Source organism: Engraulis encrasicolus, chromosome 8 (genome assembly GCF_034702125.1).
Source record: "Engraulis encrasicolus isolate BLACKSEA-1 chromosome 8, IST_EnEncr_1.0, whole genome shotgun sequence".
Classification (NCBI taxonomy): Eukaryota; Metazoa; Chordata; class Actinopteri; order Clupeiformes; family Engraulidae; genus Engraulis; species Engraulis encrasicolus.
Window position 1 is genome coordinate 24,945,722 of NC_085864.1, and position 22,116 is coordinate 24,967,837.

At 45.6% G+C, this 22,116-nt stretch overlaps 2 protein-coding genes across 2 annotated transcripts; both read right to left on the minus strand.

Moving 5' to 3' along the window:
* Positions 1 to 7,909: 7,909 nt before the first annotated feature.
* On the minus strand, positions 7,910 to 13,403 carry LOC134453591 (extracellular calcium-sensing receptor). The gene is made up of 7 exons (XM_063204372.1): positions 13,327 to 13,403; positions 12,504 to 12,792; positions 11,151 to 11,963; positions 10,511 to 10,741; positions 9,800 to 9,923; positions 8,739 to 9,211; positions 7,910 to 8,455 (listed from the first exon to the last, which is right to left on the minus strand). The coding sequence occupies exons 1-7, from the start codon at positions 13,401 to 13,403 to the stop codon at positions 8,021 to 8,023; spliced, it is 2,442 nt and encodes an 813-aa protein (XP_063060442.1). The 3' UTR covers positions 7,910 to 8,020.
* A 3,578-nt stretch (positions 13,404 to 16,981) lies between these two features.
* Positions 16,982 to 21,650, minus strand: LOC134454356 (extracellular calcium-sensing receptor-like). Its single transcript, XM_063205311.1, has 7 exons — positions 21,366 to 21,650; positions 20,399 to 20,774; positions 19,956 to 20,320; positions 19,501 to 19,722; positions 18,928 to 19,051; positions 17,912 to 18,384; positions 16,982 to 17,425 (listed from the first exon to the last, which is right to left on the minus strand). Exons 1-7 carry the CDS (start codon positions 21,633 to 21,635, stop codon positions 16,982 to 16,984), a joined length of 2,274 nt encoding a protein of 757 aa, XP_063061381.1. The 5' UTR covers positions 21,636 to 21,650.
* Positions 21,651 to 22,116: the final 466 nt, after the last annotated feature.

A 22,116-nucleotide genomic window follows, 5' to 3' on the forward strand; every position in this document is an offset into this window, starting at 1 on the left:
GTTTCTGCTAACTTGGACGAAGAGTAGTCGCACATCCTGATGCAGTGTGGTACCTTGCGGGTCCCAGGACTTTTTGGTTTGCTTTCGAATCTTCACTTGAGCACATCTACTTGGAGGGAATTTCACACGGACATCCTGGACAAAGCCTTTCGACTTGTCACGCTGACCACTCTTGCGAAGTTGAATTGTTCCCGTAATGCATTTTGGTGGCAGAGCCACACTACATCTCCAACAGCAACATTTCTTCTTGCAGTGTGCCACTTGCTGTGGATGACCAGGTTCAGGCCTGTAAGTTGGCTCCAGGACTTCAGAACTGGCTGACTTGTGTTTGCATTTCTTGCAGTCTTTTGAGGGGGTGGGTGGTGTTGTCGACTGTTTTGAAATCTCCACGGCCCTGTCCAGGAAATTGACACCCTCCCCCTCGCCGACAGTGACTGTACCGGATGAAGGCACTGTCCCCATTCCCCCTCCCAACACTCAGGAGTCCCACAGCTGCTCCCCATGTCCATGCAACTGCCCTGCCTAACTCAACCAGACCGCCAAAGTGCCCTTCGGCCAACAGCTCTTGCACTGCTGCCACTGCTAGAGGCGCAGCCCCGAACATGAACCACGCACCGTTCCGAATCGCAACTGGGTGCCGTGCCCTCGGTTGAGCCCAGACGAGCACTGCAGTGAATACCCTCCTCCACACGCCAGCAACACCGCCCGTCTTCGCAGTAAGGCATTCCACTGACCCTGCTGGGCCACCCTCCCCAAGGAAGTCGAAGGAACGGCAGACCAGACCACCACTCTGAACCCTCAGCCAGGACATCAGGACCAGCCCCCCGGGGACTATGCCCACAGTACCCAGAATTCATCACCAATCTCAGATATCGGCAGAGATCAATTTCTCCAAGCAGATAAAAGAAATATGCTTCGGCCAGAACTTGCTGAGAGACAGTGAGAGAACCACTCACCAGAAGAGAGCTGTTAAGCCAAGCGTCTACCTCTCTACGCTACTATACTAGTACTGTGCTGTACCTACGGTGGAGCTGTAGGCACGATGTCATCGTGAGGCCAAGGCCAAGCTGAACCCTCTTGACCACAAGGGTGAACCAGTCAAGGCGAAGATTTGCGGAGCAGTCTTTGAAGCACAGCTGAAGAACTACTTCGCAAAGGACTGCCAAGGTCAAGAAGTGGCATCAACTGGTAGATAGCCAGACCATCTCGGGTGCCATACAGCATGAAAGTTATGGATGCCAAACCCCCTACGGAAACGGAGCTGGAAAAGTCCAGAGGAGCAATGACTGATATTGGCGATGGAGTCCAGGTGCTGTGAACATAGCAGATATCAGGACAGTACTGAAGACCTTACTGAAGTTCCAAATGGCAATGCGGTGTGCAGTTCCTTCAGTAGCCAGCAAAGTCAGTAAAATACATTACTGCACAAGCAGGAGACAATGTCACTCGAAATGCAGAAGAAAACATTCACTGCAGTACTTTCCTGAAGTCAGCTGAAGGCCCAACACCAAACTGCAGTCCAGGACAACACACAGTCTAAGTTCAGAACTCCCCCACCCACAATAGTAGCAGTACAAGAGCTATTGGATAAAAGGTGCTTCAGGAGTCTAAGACGGCTGGGCGGGACAGTTGCATGGACATAAAGAGTGGCTAAAAGTCTCCTGAATGTCAAGTGGGGAGATGAAGCAGAACTTATTTTTTTTCCCTCCAAGCTTTATCCTCCAGGCCCCTATGTGAAGTGTTTTCTCTTTGTTGCGTTGTAATGTGAACAGAGTCTTTGCATCTTGGTCACTGGCAGCAGGAGGTTGTCCACTGGTCAGCTGCATCACTGGTAGACAGCTCATTGTTGCAGCCGGGATGCACTGGCAGTCGTCAGTTTCCAATGGTGCTTTGGTTTTTACTGTCAAGTGTATATCAGCACTGGGTTTTCCACACTTGAAAGACAAGAAATGTGAACAAACACAGAATTCCATTAGCAGTGTTTCCCACAGAAATTTTGGAAACTATGGGGGCAGCCGGGATTTTTTTTGTCCGGCCGGGGGGGGGGGGGGGGGGGGGGGGGGGTCTTTTCACAGGCCTTTTTTTGGGGGGGGGGGGGGGTCTTTTCACGGGCCTTTTTTTGGGGGGGGGGTATTCACGCAGTGTAAATGCAAAATGGCAAAACAATGAGTACAGTATGACATTGGCGCATGGAGAAACTATAGGCCTACGCCTACATTTCAGCCATTTATATTTTGAGAAATAAGGCTACATAATACACATGCAGGGGTCTATGTAATGAAAAAATAATAAAACAAAATAGGAGCAGAGATAAGAATTTAAGATTGCTGTGAAATTGTTAACGCATAAACAAAAAGGGTCTAAGAGGGTAGGCTATGCATTTTCCCCACACACACACATTCTACATGAGGGGTGCTGGTCACAGGGCCAGTTTTTCAAAATTCCTCCCATTAAAAGGGCTGAACAACATATTACACATTTATGTCTATATTCACATTCATTACACATTCATTTCTATATGCAGCCCGATGTCTCCTCTGCCTTGTCAATGAAGGCCTGTCACCTAACTCATACTGTAAAACTGTAAAACAAAGCCTGGGGAGTGTTAGTAAACTCATCCCAAATGTCCCTTCTCGGAAGGTTTTTTTTTATTGCTCCCAAACCCAAGTTAACTACAACAACTTGACAAGGCTTTTGATCCCTCTCTCTTTCAAGCACTTGTGGTTTTCTCTATAGGATGTATTTACTCCAGGAGGAAAATGCGAAGGAAATCGTAATTGAAATCGCTTTTAACAAACACGGACATCGTAAAAAAAAAAAAAAAAAAAAAAAAAAAAAAAAAAAAAAAAAATTTTTTTTTTTTTTTTTTTTTTTTTTTTACATTTTCGGAAACTATGGCGGCCAAATTTAAACTATGGCGGGCCGCCATAGTTTCCTCAATGTATGGGAAACACTGATTAGTCTTGCCTTTCTATTGATTTCAGTGGTGTGGATCTTCTGAGGTAGTCGTTTTATTTTTAGTTGAGTTGTTTATTTGGTTGACCTCTGTGCATTTTCCCCAACTTGTAAAAAGGATGGTGCATGCAGACAAAGAAAAGAAATTAGTTGTATAGAAAAGTGAAAAAATATGCACAAACATGCAGGAAATGTGCAACCATATCTTCAAAAATCAACTTTGCAATGTTAGACTACAAACCAGATTGAATAACCACAGGACATTGTAATTTATGAGATTGTAGGAAAGAGCTATAAATAAAATGACAATTGTTATTATCAATCTGAGCACATCAACCCCACTAAAAAAAATACAGACAGTCCATAAGCATCGGTTGCAAACTACCATCAAAATACAAATGCCCAACATTAAAACCAAGAAAATGTTGCTTGTGCCCAGGCTACTAAGCTTTCGGGTTACTAAGATTCTCAAAGATCGAAACTACATTGATGCTTGGACACTATTTACTAATATTGTGGGGGACACTCACACCATTTACTAATATTTGTATTATATACAGGGGCTGCAAAAATTGAGAGACCACCTCGAAATTAGCAGTTTTTCTGGTCTTACTACCTCCAAGAGACCAAATGCTCTGTTTGCCTGGTAGATAGGACAACTTACTAACCAATTTGACTGGTGATGAGTGTAGGCCATGTTTGAGTAGTAAGACAAGCCCAAAAGTCATATTGGCTGGTGATGAATAAAGCTATAGAGGCCTGATATCCAGCATAAGCCTATCATATCATAGCATTTTATCTGTGGTATGAATGTGAAATAAAAACCTCCATGGAAGTTCCCCTTATATGAGTTATAAAGTAGCTTATGGTAGTTCAAAGTAGGCTTAGGCTACTGTGAAGACCAAGAGAATCTGGAGAAATAAACGATTTGTCTCATGCCTGATGCCTAGGCCCTACTGGTCTGGTGGTGTAGCAGGCTATGTAGGCCTAAGCTCAAGTAGCCTCTCAGAAAGGCCCTCAGACTTGCCATGATGCTGCGCTGCATCGACCACATTTTCTCACTTGGAGGTATTTGTTGCGCCATGAATTGCCGCGCGGAGAAAAGTTGCTAGACAAAAAAAATCAAGGTTGGTAGGTATGCTACAGAGATTAGCCTACTTTATCAGCAAACACTGCGAGACACACCCAATCGCCGTACCTGGCATCGAGCAGAACGCAAGTCAGCGCCATAACCCCATCGCTAAACATTCCGAAATGAATACAACAAGCGCTTACCGGCTGCGTTTCAGAAACACATTTCCACAGTAAAGTCGTCTTGGCTTGATTATAGAGAGCACAACAGAGTCTGCCTGTAGCTTCCAGTATTGTCTCCCAAACGGTCAAACTAGTCTACAAAGCCTAATTATAGGCACCTGTACTCCAGTTTGCCGCGCAAATCAGCTGACACGATACAGCTGACGGTTATCAACCGACTTCTGCCTTGATTAGGCTAATTAGTTGACTCAAGCTTCTACTAATCGGTTCGCGGTCCTCACCAAATCACCAACGATTCTTCTTTTCTATGTTTTCTCCCGTTGCAATCGTGTAGAATTAGAGCTCTAGTGGCTCGATTCCATAGCTTGGATTCTTGGATTGAGTTTTATCACTTTCTTCACGGTCCACTCTCCTCGGGCCTCATTTATAAAACTTTGCGGAAGGAATGCGCCAAAAGATGGCGCACGCACGAAACTCAGGATGTGCGTGCGCAAGAAAATATTCAGATTTATAAAGCATGGCGCACGCACGTTCCACGTAGACTTCCCTTTATAAATCCCAACTGACTCTGAAGTTGCGGCAAATGTGCGCACCTGTGGACACACCCATAATTATCTATGAATATTCAGTGAAACGCCCAAAATGAATATTTATAGGCCTATCTGTGGACGGCGTGCGGAAAGCAGACGCGATAGCCTATTTACCACATGTGGAGCAAACAGTTTTATTAGATAGGCCTAGAGAACGTTGGGCAAAGTGGAGCGGTTAAGTTTGGGAAGTCGTAGGCTACAAAAATAAAAACCTTGAATTGCAGCATGTGGATGGTTATGTTGACAAAAATCACGCTATACCAGAAGTAAAAAAAAAAATACATAAAATAAGGATGGCATGGACATGAACCTGCCAAGTCATGGACATGTAGGCTAGTATTAATTGAGTTGTGAACAAAGGGAAAAATAGCTGCGTCAAGGAAACATCTCACATGGCATGTCCCCATGTGAAATTCACCGGTAGAAAATCTATTCGCTGTCTCATCGCACCTCATATGCACCGGGTTTAAACTTTTTTCAACAATTGCCGTTGGTCACTGCGCGCAGCTGTCTGCTTTCAGTTCAAAGCGACGCCCCAACTGTCGATCGACATATCCACAGACAGCATGACATATGGGCATTTTCTAGTCTGTATTTATTAAATGTGTGTATTATAAACGTACATTATCAGTGTATAAGACCAGCTGTCAAATGCACACCTCTGCTTTGATGACGAATAACCGCATGGAAAAGAAATGACATGCAACAAGAGAAACGAAGCTGTCCATTGGCACTTGCGCTTGCCTGTATGGCTGAGAAAATCAACCATTACAGATGCACTTGGGACTTGAGCAGATGATTCTGCAACTGGCTTAAATGTTGACGTAATTCCTTGCAGACTCGGAACACTTTATAGCCTACCGATACGATTATAGCCCGATACTGGAAAGGTCCGTGGTTATTGTTAATATTCCAAATGTAACGTAGGCCTATCCTAAACGTACAATTTGAAGCGTCTATTACATATGTGGCTATGGATAGGCCAGGTAGGCCTACTTATTATTTTCCACCATTACCAAACAACAAACAACCGCGTTTTCATTGCGAACTGGATTAAATAATGTTAAAGTGGCTATCGTGACACGTGACCTTTGATTTTTTTTTTCTTCAACCAATTTCGGGTCGTTCTTCCAGCTACCTCCCGAGGTCGCGCTTTCCGCGTTTGGTCTTTTGTTTAGTGCCTACGCATGGGTCAAACTTTGCGTGGAGCTGCGCATGTTTACCGCCAAGTTCTTTTTCTATAAATACCAAACCTTGCGGTGAACTTGGCGTGCGCAGTCTTTTGTGCGTACGCACCCGTTATAAATGAGGCCCCTTGTCTTTCTGTCTCAGACTGTAGGCTTATCTCTCACCCTCAAGCACATACAGTGCCAAGCCACATTATTAGAATATCATGAAAAAAATGAATTTCATGAAACAAAATATTTCATTAATATTTCATTGATTAAGGATTCATTGCCCACATATTGTACTAGGCCTATTCCAAATCATTCATTCATCATTCATTCAATCACCCCCCCCCCCCATGAATTGTAATATCCTACCCCTAGTGATGTAATTAGATTTCTGAGAGCACTGTCTTCTTTTTATCCTGAATCCTGCACCTTCTAAACAGATGAGCGATGGCCTATCACAACTTGAGTGGTAAGGGGAAGTGAGCAGGTTGGGTGTAGAGGTACTGGGTTTGGGGTGGAAGCTTGTGGGTAATTGGGCAGGCTGGTGGTGTGGTAGACATTGGGTGCATCCCAATATGTGACCTTGCCTCCTCCACTTGTGCTTGTCTCCTCGTCCCGCCTCCTGGCCCCACCTCTGTGGAGAAAACGATAAAGTTTCCCAGCTGTCAGCCTCGCCACAACAACTTTTGAGGGACTGTTTTTCATTCACCATCCCAATTGCAAATGAGAAAAAGACTTTACAATTGAGGTTTTGCAAGATATTGAAATATAATGCTGTTGTCAGTGATGTCATCATGACGAGAAGCAAGTGGAGGAGGCAAGTGGAGGAGGCAAGGTTGCATATTAAAACGCACTCATTGTATGATGAGGGGTAAGTGGCACGGTGGGGTGAAGGGGTAAAGGGTTTGGGGCCGACGCTAAGGGGGAATATGTGAGTCAGGGTGGTGGTGTTATGATAGAGGTAGGCATATGCTGAGGGGTAAGCCCAGGGCTAAGTATGGGGATAGTGGTGGAGGGTTGTGGGGTTTAGAGTTCATGACTGGGGCTCCGTCTCTGCCGAGAGGTTTCCCCAGACAGTCACTAAGAGGCACAGGCACACACACGCACACACATGTATGCACACACACACAGACATGCACACACGCACACACACACAGACACGCACGCATGCACACATACACACACACACACAGACAGAGAGAGAGCCCAGACGATATGAGGTATGACTGTGAGTGGTACAAGCGATCAGAAGTGGCTGGAAAAGAGCACTCTAGCTGCCTAGGAATTCCAACTGCTTTGAGTGTGTGTGTGCGTGCGACTGTGTGTCTGTGTCTGTGAGTATTCAAGAGACAGACAGAGACAGCGTTCGTGCGTTCGTGCGTGTGGGCATGCATACGAATGTGCCTATGTGTGCGGGCTTTGTTGTGACTGGGCTGCAGACATCTCAGGGTGTAGTGTGTCTTACCAACAGCTCCCCAGGCAGCTAATTTTCGTTTATAATTTCAGGCCTCGTTTTTACATTTCTTTTTTAGTTTTCGTGTCTCCAGTAATACAATTCCTTCCAACAGCAGAATGTTACATCAGTAGGCCTATATACGTATATTGTACATTAAATGGATTTGCCATCCATGTTCACCTAAGACCATATTATCCAATTTTGGAAATACATTTTCCAAATGTCTTATTTTTGGCCACTTTTGGCCTTAATTATCTATTAAGGCGAAGTAAGTGACAATAATACATCCATGGCTGTTTTAACAGAACTCTTTTCTTGGGCACAGCAAAGGGAAGCTGAGTGTTGTTTTATTTAATTGGAGCTTCAGCGCTCTCTGGTGGCTAGAGTGTTTACCTACACCTTTAGAATATAGAACCGTATATGATTCATTGTAAACTCAATTTCTTTATTTTGTTACAAGTACGGCACTTAAAACACAATGTATATATGAAATAACATAATATATAATATATCAAACCAGCTGTCTAATGTTATATTCTCATTCATGTTTATTTTTTACATACCGGTATTTCAATGTAACTGTCAATGACTCATCGTCCTCCTTTTTGTGACATCATGAACTTCTTTGTATTATGATCTGGCAAGAATATGATTATATAACATTTAGGGAGAAATATACAAAACAGAACACCAAAGCTAGATGCTAAAATAGCAAATATCTCCACAGCCACTGTAAATTTTCCAGGAGAGCTGACATAAGCTGGAATAAAAGTGATCCAGACCGCGCAGAATATCAGCATGCTGAACGTGATGAATTTGGCCTCGTTAAAATTATCGGGCAGCTTCCGAGCCAAGAAAGCCAGTAGCAAGCAGAAAGCGGCCAGGCAGCCGATGTAGCCCAGCACGCAGCCGAACAGCGCCACGGACCCCATGTGACACTCCAGGATGATCCTGTCCCGGTAGAGCCAGGTGTTCCTGATGGGGTACGGAGGTGACCTGGCCAGCCACACCACACACAGCACCACCTGCACACACAAGGCCGTAACCAGACATGTTCAAATACCGAGGTCAAATACTGCGTGCTGTAAGCATACTGTACATTTAGAATGCATCAAACACTTTGGTCAAACTATTAAGTTTGTTTTCATTAATCACTGCCTTGAGGATAAATGGTTGGCGTATACAGACTGAATTTATCATTGTTGATTATATATCGATTTTCATTACAGATAAATTGTACATTACTGAAAAAAAAATACTGAGGACATGACCTCTGTGTCCTCAATGGTAGCCTAGTTACAGCCATACCTGCAGCGATGAGCAGACGAAGACGCTCAGACGCTGCTGCGGCCTGCGGAACCAGCGCGCCGTGTTGTTCCCGGGCAGCGTGGCCTTGAAGGCCATGAGGACCACCAGGGTCTTGCAGAGCAGGCAGGAGAGGCAGAGGGCAAAGCTGAGCCCGAACGAGGTGCGCCGCAGCGGGCAGGCCCAGGACGTGGGCCGGCCCAGGAAGGTGAGGGTGCAGAGGAAGCACAGGCCCAGGGAGAGCAGCAGCAGGAAGCTCAGCTCCGAGTTGTTGGCGCGCACGATGGGCGTCGCTCGGTGCTGGAGGAAGATGGCGGCCACCGCGGAGGTGACGATGGCACCCAAGATGGCGGTGGCGCCCAGGGCCATGCCGAAGGCCTCGGTGTAGGATAGGAACTCCACCTGCTTACGGACGCAGGCGTCCCGCCGGGGGTTGGACCAGAAGTCGTCGGGGCAGGGAATGCATTCAGGCTGGTCTAGAGTAAATATGTGTCACAGCAAATCATTATGCACTGCAGTGTGACCAATGGAACAGAATCAATACAAGGACATGTTCAATGACTAGAGAACTAAAGACTAAAAGACTAAAGACTAAAACAAGTCACTATGACATTTAATTTAAAAATATTTAAAACTTAAATTGCCAACATATAAATTCATGCCAATGAATGAATGAAAAAAAGAAGAAAAAATAACTTAAAGAAGAAAAAGGAGTGTGCGAACCTTTTTTCAAAAAATACGTAATCTTTTTGTTCAGCACCAGGGATTGTGCACAAGTAACTCTCTACAACATATAAATTCAACAACAGTCTGTGAGAATGTGCAGGCACATGTACAGTACATGTATGTGGTGTCTTCGTGCTTGTGTGAGTGTCTGTGTGTATGTCTGTGAGTGTGATGTGGGGGGCGGGCAGTGATTGGGGTTGAGGAGCAACAGACAGAGAGGGAGAGGGAGAGAGTGTATGTCTGTGTTTTATTCTGTCTGTGTGCGTGTGTTTGCAGCTGTTTGCACAAAGAGGGCCATTTCTAAAGTGATCGGTCATGTGGGCAGTGTCTGTCCTCACCTGTGTCATTAGTAATGGTCCCCTCAGCGCAGGGGACACAGTCATAACAGCACACAGGCTGGCCCTCTCTCGTGGCCTTCCTGAAGCCGTGCTGACAACTGGCAGAGCAGACAGACTTAGGAACCTGAGAAAAAACAACCCCATGTACATTCAACACAATACAACAGAATAATAATCACACACACCATGTGCAGTTATCACTAACCTGATAATAACCATGTGTGTACATATTCACACAAACCTGAGAAAACCAACACCATGCCACCATGTGCAGTAGATTTGTCAGAAAACAACAGAATTAAACACAAAGTGAAGGGGAAAATGATTTTTTGAGTAAACAGAGAGCATGGGATATTTGTGCTCTAAATGGTGAAAAGAATCGAGGCAGCACACTTGATGTACCAGTATGTTAAGTATATATTCATGCCAACCAAATGTGTACAAGTCTACAAAATTAAACTAGTATCTTTTGCCTCTTTTGCTGGATTTCTGGTAGGCCTACAGCTCCACACAGCGTGACTCGGCCACCACTTTTTGCTTTTCAAATAGGCACGACACATCTCAATTGGAAAGCAAAAAGTGGTGGGCGAGTTGCACTGTGTCGAGCTGTAGGCCTACCAGAGAAACGGCAGTGGAAAAGAGGCATTTCTGTTCTAACCACCACAGCATGTGGGAATCAGATGCTTCATCCTGTTTTTTTGGGACGCTCACTGCTTTCTCCCCTTGGTGCCAAACGATGGCGTCGGAGTTCACCAGCAGCTGCTGTGTGGGCGGCAGGCTAGAGTCGAATCTGCCGACGGTCACATACTCCACGGGCCCGTCAGGGGAGCGCTGCTGCCAGTTCACAATGTCATACGTGCCCGCCGGGTCGCCGTTCTCATCAAAATGCACCACGTCTCCGAAGATGTTGGTGTAGTTCACTGTGCGCAAATACCGAACCACCTGGAGGGTTTAGCATGACACGTTGGAACCATATTATGAAAGATGACCGATATAATAAATACAGACAAAAGGAATGATGCAAATATCTCACAGATTTTCATCCTGTGTGAATGGATGAAGACATTTTGTATGTATACACTTGAAAAATTGTCACCTTGGGAAAGATTTATGCCTGATTTACAGTGTGCTTGGGGTTGTCATCTTCAGTACAGTAAAACAGCATTTTCCACTTTTTGGCAATTCATTCCCACTTCGGAACATATCACAAATATTTTTGAGCACACAATAAGTGAAAAAGACTTTTGCAATAGACAACAGTCTATTAATTAACATTTCCAGTAAAATCACAAAGATCATCTCAATAACATGATTTCATATTTATAATCTGAATATTACACTGATACTCCACCTGCCATGGACGGAGGCTATGGATTGAGGCAGTGGTGTTCTGATCCGTCATTAAGTTATGCAGGGCATGAGCGACCGAATAAACAGCCTTGTGCATGTTATAAGTCACTCTGAGCTGCGACACGTCGTTGTAAATGCTGTCTGTGTCCTCGACCCTCTCCCTGCCAGTGCAGGTCTTGTTGTAGCGTATTGGCTCTGCCATGGAGGCGGCAGGAAGCGTGGTGTTGAGGGAGCACTTGAACTGCGTTTCCCAGAATTCCCGGACAAAGGGGCTATAGGGAGTGCCCATGGGCTTGAGGTTCTGCAGGAAGCGCTTGAGGAAGGGCATCTCCGCCCGGCGTATGGCGAAGCCGACGGCGCCGCTGAGGGAGGCGTAGTTCGCCCGGGTGGAGATGAGGGTGGAGGTGACCCACGCCTCGCTGGCCACCCACTGCTTGCCCGTCACGTTCTGCGCCACCATCTCCGTCACCACGGGCTCGATGTCCTCCTCGATGGCGAAGGCCACCACCACGTGCGCCGTGGAGTCCCGGATGGTGGCCACGATGTCCCGCAGCTCCTCCGGCGAGGGCAGCTTGGGGATGGTGATGCGGTACGCCACGCACACGCCCAGCTGCGTCACCTCGGCCGTGAACATGTCGATGCCCGTGCGGCCGTAGTCGTCGTCGGCGCCCATGGTGCCCACCCAGGTCCAGCCCAGGTGGCGCACCAGGTGGGCCAGGGCGCGCGCCTGGTGCACGTCGCTGGGGATGGTGCGGAAGAAGTAGGGGAACTGGCTTTTGTCGCTCAGGCATGCGCAGGATGCAAAGTAACTGACCTAGGGGAAAATATTAAACGGGAAATGTACACAAAATAACCTACATTAGTTGAAAAGGAGTGTGTTGGAGAGAAGGGGTGGGGTGGATAGGTAGTGAGAGAGGAGAGAGCAAAAGCGAGAGATGACAGGCAAGTAGGAGAGGGAGAGAAAGACAGAGAGAGAGGATAGGTAGGAGTGGAAGAGAGCGGGAGAGAGAGAGAGATAGGCGAATAGACACAAGGAGATGATTGAGAAGGTAAAAGGATGGTCCGTAAAATCTTATCACTTATAATATTTTTACAAACAAATGTTGCATTCAATTACATTGTGTACATTACAAGCATGGCAGACTTTTTAGAAAGCTTGATGACAATTTCTGTTATGTAAACAGATATCATTAGCTATCATCATTTTTGTAAAACCTTATGCCCATTTCTGTTGAACAGATATCATACGCTAACATGATCAATTTTGCAAAGCTTCATGCCCACTTACGGTATGTTGAACAGATATCATTAGCTAACAAAATCATTTCAGTAAAACATCATGCCCATCTCTTACCAATGGGACCCTAAAGAGATTGAGTGACCTTGAGATGGCCATGGACAGAGACGACCCCGAGTCTCCCACTATGAGTGGCACACTGGGAGACACACACTCCCCCGCCGCGTTCCTCTTGAGCGGCTGGGAGATCACCGACAGGGCCGTCCTGAGAGAGAACATCTCCACGCCACACGTGTCATACAGCCTGTAGCCCAGAGTAATGTTGGGCAACAGGCCTGGGTCTCTGTTGATCTCCTCAATGAAATAGACCATGGCCTGAGACCAGCGAAACACTCGTAGATTGAACCTGTAATGAAGAAGACAAGGCACAATCATTTTTTCTTGATACATTTTTCTACATTTTTAACATTGAGTCCTATGAGACCAGCTGGCGGCTAACTGGTCTCATAGGAGTCCATGTTAACTGCTAGCTTGGAGGTAAAATTTGAACTGTCGTACTCAGAGAACGGTTGAAAGTACAGGAGAAAGGTAAAACTCAATTATTTAACTCAAGGGGATGTGTAATATGAGCTTATTTCCAAAAATGGGACAGTGTCACTTTAAGAAACAGCAAATCATTGAAATGCAATCTGAAAACAATCAAAAAACAATTTATCTTTTTTCATACTCATACAAAGCTCAAGGCAACAAGGGAGAGTTAGGCGACAGCATATCATCACAACATGATCAGAAAATAATTGGAACAGCAATCATCACAACATTATCAGAAAATAATTGGAACAGCATATCATTACAATACGATCAGAAAATAATTGGACTTGGGATGGGAAAGAAAAGTAAAAAAAAAAAAAAACACAAACAAAAAAAATCTCTCTTGTACCCTCTGCATCGCCTCTTGCCTGGCTTTTCTGTGAAAGTCAGTTTTTGTTCGACTCCTTTGGAGTGAATGGGGAACATTCCTGCCAGGACCACTTGTCCATCCTTGTGCACCACGGTGGAGTCCAGGTCCTGCCAGCGCTGGCATGACCCCCCACTGGAGGCATTCAGGCTGGGGTACAGGAGGCTGAGGACCAGGCCCATGGGCAGGAGAACAGCCATCTCCACACAGGCTATCAAGACCACCAGGCTCTCTCCGCTCCTCTCCACTCCTCTGTCCTCTCTTCTCCTCTCCTCTCCTCTGTCCTCTCTTCTCCTCTCCTCTCCCCTCCTCTCCTCTCCCCTCCTCTCCTCTCCCCTGTCCTCCTCTCCTCCCCCCTGCTCTCTCCTCTCCTCTCCCCTGCTCTCCTGTCCTCTGCTCTCCTCTCCTGGTCTCTGCTCTCCTCTCCTCTCCTCTTCCCCCGTCCTCTCCTCTCCTCTTCTATCCTCCGCTCTGTGCACTGGTCTTACTTTAGTGGGATTTTATTGATGCAAAAATATGAGGTGCCCATCTTCAGGGAAATGTAAAAAGGGGCGAAGCCAAGGGGGGCTCATGTGTACATACGCATGCGTACAAGCCCACCATCTACTGTACGCATGTTTACAATGGAAACATACAGAGTTACAGTAAACACATTGATCCTTTCAAGGACATTTCCATTTTTTTCTACTACAACAGCATATAGTACATTCAGTTGATTTTGGTTCAGTTAATCAAAAAACTTGTATTTCTTTTATGTTGCACCATATATAGTTATAAAGATTGAATGACGATCAAACTCAATAATATAATGAATAATACAATAGTATAAATTAAGAGTGATCGGCCTCAGGCAAAGAAGCCTTCCTACAGTATACTTGTTTCTATTTTTTCTGGAGAATAAAAAATACAGGAAAGGTGAGGCATGAGGAAAGGATATTTACATAGAATAATTGATTTTACTCTGAGTGACTCCCCCTCAAGATATGACCCATTGCTTTCATGTTTTGTCTGATGTTTCTTCATCTGGTTTTGACTGCACTAAATGCAATGCATTTCATGTGTGCTTCACAATGGCTGTATCAGTACAGCATTGTTGTTGAAATTCTACAGTACCGCATCAAGTGGACCATTCATTCACTTATTATGCTGGCTTTAAGACTTTTACTTGTGTATTTGTTGTAGTTGTAGTTTACTTGTGTGTTTGTTGTAGTATTACGGTGACACTGAAGAGGGCTCTGTGCAGCCGAAACGTCTGTCATGTCAGTCCCTGCAATGTTAAAATAAAAAGAAAACAAGAAAAGAAAAAACTGAGTGCGATCCATTTCCTAACAACTTGTAGTATTACTGCCATGTTTCTCAGTGTTATGTCTAATGTAGACTTTAATCCCTGTCATCATAGGCGTACACAGAAAAGGATGAGGTGGTGCTAAAGCACCTGCCCATTTGCCCTACTGGACAAAAATGCCTTTTGAAAGATCTTTTTTGAACGTTTTCCTTATCACAATATACCTGTAATGTGGTCCATGTAAATATGATAATCTACAAATGCGTCACGATCAAAAGCATGTGACAATAATGGCACGATATAATATATAGCCTCTATAATATATATTTTCTATGATATAATATCTAGCAACTGGAAGTTCAACAAGTCATCGCCCATCGCCTTCAGTACTTGCCCCCGCTACCCCTACCGCCCCCCCAAAAAAGAAGTCTGTCCACACCACTGACTGCCATAGAAAACTTTTATTATTTTGTAATAATGCATTAGAAGCCCTGCTGTAGCCTAACAGTAGGGCACTGGGTTACTACGCCGGCGACCCAAGTTCGATTCCGGCCCGGGTCATTTGCCAATCCTCTCCCATCTCTCTCTCCCATTCGCTTCCTGTCACCATCTCCAACTGTCTTATCAAATAAAGGCAAAAAAGCCCTAAAAAATATTTGAAAATAGTAATGCATTAGTTGTACTTTCGTCTTTGTCTCCAGTCACTCAATCAAATCAATAACTAAACATTATCTGAATGTATTCATCACAATCCTTATCTGGTATGTAGTGTGTGTTCTCCTGTTATCAGCTCCAATGCAATACAGTGAAGGTGACAGGAAGGGTATGCTAGTTAAACAGAGATATCACGCTCCAGTGGGCTGCTTCATTAAGTAGCATTATCTTCACATCCTCGCACGGCACGTGTCCCGGCGGCAGCCTGTTTTCCGTCACGTTTTCCGGTGCGTGAGGATGTAGCAGACAGCTCATTTCTCTCTCTGACTGACTTAGGAACAAACATGGAAAAGAGGGAAGGCGCGTGTGAGGGGTAAGGTGGAGGGGCGGGGGTGAGTTAATCAGTCACAGCTGGCCATGTGTATTGGAACAACTCGGAACAAGACGGGAAATTTTATTTGTCCCTCTCATTGTTTGTAGGGCTGGGCCACTAGGGCCGCTGACAGATTTGGCTGGGCCCGGGACAAAGACACCTGAAAGGGCCCCAAACCCAATACATACAATGTAATGAGGATCCAGTGCTGGGCCCTCACTCTCCCTGGGCCCGGGACAAGTGAGCCCTTTGTCCCCCCCCCTGTCGGCTTCCCTGTTGGGCTATGTTAGGTTGGAGGGGTCAGTGAGGCGTGTTGTATGCCTGTTGACAGGCCAATGAGAATAGGGAATTCATCAATAGGAGACAGCTGAGCATTTTCCACCCAATACGACACTGCACACCTCTCGGTGAGCTCACACAGGAGAAACACCCATGGCCCAGTGGCCTTGTGAAAGTTAGCCCATGTGAACATGCTGATTGTTATGTGAACATGATGATTGTTCTGTATGTTTTTACTGTGGATGAGAAAATACTTCATACACATAGAGAAGTTAATACTTACAAGACTTACTGTACATAGGCCTACAACTTTTCTATGTAACTACAACATGATCACCTTTGGAGAAGTGCATATAAATAACTCTCTGACCCTCTCCTCTTCTTTAACATGCTGATAAAAAAAAACATTTAAATATGAATTATCTTCTAAATTACAGCTATGAGGCCCTGCGGTGGCCTAACAGTAGGGCACTGGGTTACTAGAACGGCGACCCGGGTTTGACCCGGGTCATTTGCAGAATTCTCCCCCATCTCTGTCTCCCATTCGCTTCCTGTCACCATCTCCAACTGTCCTATGAATATATATATATATCTACTGTATATCTACACCAGCACTTCCCGTCAGTATCGATTGTCCTGTGCCGTTTTAGCCATCATATGATTCCTAGTGTTCTTCTCCGGCTTCAGCAAGATGACATAGCACTTGGTGGAGAACAGGCAGACCAGCAGGCCGTAGCTGCACAAAGGCCACCTGTATCCTGACAACTTGGAAAAGGACCTGGTTATATTGAGGAGGCAGGTTATCGATCGGTTTGGGTCAGAGACAAATAGAAGTATATCGTCTGCAAAAAGCATAAGCTTATGCACCTTTCCCCCTACTGTTATGCCTGGGAAATCAAATCAGGTGCCATTCTTATGGCTGCTGCTATTGGTTCCAGCACTAGACAATATAACAATGGAGACAGGGGTGATTCGTGTCTAGTCCCCCTACCAAGAGCAAAGTAATCTGATATTATAAATTATATCTATGACACCAGCACTTCCCGTCAGTATCGATTGTCCTGTGCCGTTTTAGCCATCATATGTTTCCTAGTGTTTTTCTCCGGCTTCAGCAAGATGACGTAGCACTTGGTGGAGAACAGGCAGACCAGCAGGCCGTAGCTGGACGCCAGGATGGCGAAGACCTCCGTGGCCGTGGAGTACTTGCCCGGCGAGCTGACGTAGGCCGGCACGAAGGCCACCCAGACGGCGAAGAAGATCAGCATGCTGAAGGTGATGAGCTTGGCCTCGTTGAAGCTGCCGGGGAGCTTCCGTGCCAGGAAGGCCAGCAGCAGGCTGAGGCTAGCTAGCAGGCCGATGTAGCTTAGCACAAGGGAGAAGGCCAGGGCCGAGCCCTCGTCGCACAGCAGGACGATCTGCTGCGTCTCCCGGCTGGAGAGCTTGCGTGGCGTGGGGGGTGCCACGGCCAGCCATGCCCCGCAGATGACCACCTGCAATACAGTACAGTATATCAATCAGCACTTCTGTAAAAACAAGTGCTTTTAATGTCATGTGATTATTTAATGGCGATTAGGTTTCCAAGTTGTGTGTTTTAATGTACTATATGTCCTCATGTATGTCCTGAAATTATATTAATAAATCCTTAACCCATTAAAACACAAGCGTTACACATTTGTTGTTACCAGAACAACATTTGTTGTTAACGACTGAGTCATAGTGCATTACTAAAGGCCCTGTGTTATGTTATAGTAGAGTAGTCCTATGGTAAGTAACTGTTCCTGACTATTACAGCATGCCTCAGATGGTACGGCATGCATTAAGGCCGGGGCTACAATAAATGAATAAAACTTGTATCGGGTTACATCATACCAGCACGCCAGCCCCACTGTCTTTGACATAATAAAGGGCAAAGCCCTACAAAAATATACAAATAAATAAATACAATAAAAGTGAAAAATAAAAGGGTCACATCACACCTGCACAGCAGTCCCTGCGGTGATCATGGCCCTCTGCTGGCGGGGCCCGAACCACTTCATCACCGCCGACCCCGGCAGCGTGGCCCGGAAGGCCATCAGCACCACCACGGTCTTGCTGAGGATGCAGGAGATGCAGAGGGAGAAGGTAATGCCGAACGCCGTGTGGCGCAGCATGCACGTCCAGGCCGTCGGCTCGCCGATGAAAGGCAGGGCACACAGGAAGCATAGGCTCAGAGAGACCAGGATGAGGAAACTGAGCTCAGAGTTGTTGGCTTTGACGATGGGCGTGGCGCTGTTGCAGGCGAAGATGAGGACGACGGCCAAGGTGATGCAGAAGCCCACGATGGAGACCACCATCAGGGTGATGCCCATGGTGTCCCTGTAGGACAGGAAGTCCACCTGCTTGGGCACGCACGAGTTCCTCCGCGCGTTGGACCAGAACTCGGGCGGGCACTGCTTGCATTCTATGGCATCTAAAACAAATCAACAAACATTCTTTTATTGTTACTTTTGAGTGTGGCTTTATAGCACTTAACACTTATTTGTCATTTATGTTTGTCGCAAACACAGACTGAACTAAAAAAAAGACATGTTAACTGAAGTATCTCATATCATCTCAATCCATGATCATAAACTCAGCAAAACATAATCATATTGTCAACACTAAAATTTCATTAGAGACTGTTTAAAGAGTTTAAATAGGCCTGTACATGTACAGTTACATGGCACAAAACATTGCTCTGTGAAGTACATTCAATTCTCAATAAACACCCACATTCTCCTTTGCCTTGAAATTGGCTGATCTTTCTCCAGGGTTGGACTTGGGGAGGAATAGGGCCAAGGCACTTTTGGATTAAAGGGGCCCCTCATAATTAGCAAAGCAGAATCGACTCAACGGTAGACCCCGCACCCTTTTGGGCCCCAATTTTCAGAAATGTTTTTATTTAGGAGAACAAAGGGGTGTAGGGAAATGACCGCTAAGCCAGATGGCCAGTCCATCCCTGTCTTTTGCTCACCTGTCTGATTGCTAATCTCCCCAGCTGTGCATAAAATGCAGTCAAAGCAGCAAACAGGGAAGTTGGGCTTGATGGCTCTGCGGGTGCCCGGGGGACAGCTCTCGCTGCATACGGAGAGAGGGACCTGTGGCACATACACAGGAGGACACTAGTCTACACCGACAAAAGGGATAACACATAACACAGAATCTTCATAAGAGTAAGAGTATGCACATCCCACCTCTCTGAGGCCAGGAGTAGGACAAAGGCTCATCTGATAGTGGAAAGAGTACAAGTCTGCACACTGTAGCTTCGCTTTGAAAATTTATTCAGGTTATACAACATTTCGACCCAACATTCTCGAGAGAATCTGATGAAGACTGTTGAAGTCGAAACGTAATCCAGCCATGAAATAATAAAAGACAACAAAAAGGATTTCAAGTGTGCAGACTTCTTACTTTGAAAACTGCAGATGGGGGGATCATGAAAATATTTTTGGTCGAAGCAGAAAAAGTTTAGAAGCCACTGGATTACATGACAGAAGGGAAAAGGGGGAGAATTTTACGTTCTAATGCTCTCCAAATCGATACTCACTTCTTTACTTGCACCTGTCCATAGAATAGCTTCCTCTTCAATCTCGAGTTTGTTGCGAGTAGTTTCATCAAATTTTCCAACGGTGACATATTTCACCACGCCATCGGCTGCCAGCTGCCAGTTGATCAGATCATACATGGCAACCGGGTCACCGTTCTCATCAAATTTCATCTCTTCACCAAAGTCATTAGTGAACTCCACCTGTTTCAGGTATTCTAGTAGCTTAGAGAGGAACAAATGGCAGAGAATGCATTACTGAGTACAGAGACATGACATATTTCACTCTCATTCTTATTTAAGTCATATTTCCTGTGCCTTATTCTTAGTTTTTTTTATTTTCATGAAGCACATTGAACTGCCACTATGTATAAAATGCAGTACACAAATAAACTTGCATTGCCTTGACTCAGAAAGCAAAAAAAAAAAAGATTAAAGAGACATAATGACGGTCCAACCTGCCATGGCTGTATCGTGGACATGTTAGGGCACACAGCCTCATGAAGGAGGCCTTTTCCTGGCTCACATTTAACCATAGCTTCCAGGGCATAAGCAATGGCGTACACAGCTTTATACACATTATACGATATCCTCAGCTGAGTCACATCTGCGTAAATGTTCTTTGTGCTGGTCAAGTCTTCCAAACCAGTGCACGACGGTTTATCATTAGAACCAGCGTTTTCAGGCCGTAGCGAACAACCAAACAGACTTTCCCAGAACATTCGAACGAAGGGATCATTGGGCTCCACGGAGGGGTGTAACCGTAACAGGAAGGACTTCAGTCCAGGGATATCAGCTCTATGTATCGCAAACCCCATGGCCCCTTTGAGGATGTCGTGGAACTGCGGGGTGGAGAGGACTGCGGCAGTGATCCAGGCTTCGCTGGCCAGCCACTGGATACCCGTCAGGTTCTGCCGTAGCGCCTCTCGGAGCAGAGCCCCGGCGTCCTGCTCCACCGCAAACAGCAGCACCACTCGCGCCCCCGACTCCCGGACGCGCTCCACGATGCGGGCCATGTGGCTCTCGGCGTGGTTCTTGGGGATGACTTCGTGCAGCGCCACGCAGGCCCCGAGCTTCCTGACCTCGTCGGCGAAGATCTGAGCGCCGCCTCGGCCGTAGGCGTCGTCGCCCGCCAGCACGCCGACCCACGTCCAGCCGAAGTGCCTGACCAGCTGGGCCAGGGCGTCCACTTGGAAGAAGTCGCTGGCCATGGTTCTCAGGAAAGCGGGGAACTCGACTTTGTTACTCAGACAGGCACAACTGGAGAAGTAGCTCACCTGTGTGTGTAGGGACCAAGATGAGAGGATGATGACTGAGAGTGGAAAATGAAATGAAGAGTTCAGATGCAAAACCCCCTAAGTGCCTTTTCAGAAAATAATCTTAATTCATTTTTTTTAATACAAAGCTATCAAATGTGCACATTTTTAAATTTTATTTATGTCATATAACTATTAATATGTATTATCAAGTACATGAATGTAAACCAAACCAACAACAGGGTTCTCTAAAAATATAGAAGTGCACGTCTTCAGAAATGGAGTTAGGGGGTTTTGCATCTGAACTCTTCAAATAGAGAAATGACATCTCTGAAATAGAGATGTGACAGAGTTTGGGCATAATTACAACCATAAATCATATTTACAGAAACAGGCCATAAATGACTATAGTTTGTATTTCTCAAAGTGAAGTGTTCTAATTGCTAGGATGAGAATTTTTGGTGGATTCCACCAAAGACTATCCAATTACTAGTTTTAAGTGTAATTGATAATTGTATGCACCTTGGAAAAATGGGCCTTACTCGTCCTAGCAAGACTAGGATACTTCACTGAGAAATACCCAGCGTGTGATGTGGAGATGGCCTACTGTACCTGTGGAACGTGAAAAACACCCAAGAATCTGGCCACTACCAGAGACAGTGTTGATCCCCCATCCCCAATAACCGCAGGCACTGTTCCACTGCACTTTGAGTCATCATCATCCCTCTCCTCTCCCAGGTGACCCCCTGTCACAGCCAATGCTGTGCGGAGAGCCTGCAGAGGTGTGCTGCAAGAATCATAAATCTGATAGCCCAGCGTGATATTCGGCAGGAGATTTGGGTTTTTGTTTATCTCCTCGATTGCAAATATCATAGTCTGCATCCACCTGAAGGTCCTGAAGTTAAACCTGAATTTCAGCAAAATAGACAGTGCAGAGTTACTATACATGCCCAGATCCACAACACACATGCCTTACAGAAACTTTGTCACTTAACATTCCTAAGATGATTTACAGAATGTAGTACAATGCAGAATGTACCTGCCTCACATTACATTCGACAGAACATTACAAGAGCATATGCATTTTCAGTAACCTTTGATACATGTCAGATCATAAAAACAATAGGACATGAATATGTCCCTGGTTCTTAGAGCGAGATGAGGGGGCCATCTCTATGGGAGGTCGACAGCCAATGAGCGTCTCCCATAGAGATGGTGACCAAGTCTTACAAATAAGAACATTCTCGCATCGCACAAAACCCTCATTTCAAATCACAAGAACATTCCACATTTTACAAAACATCATTTGAACATTTCACACAAATAGACACATTATCACAGAAACTTTTTTTTTAACACAATA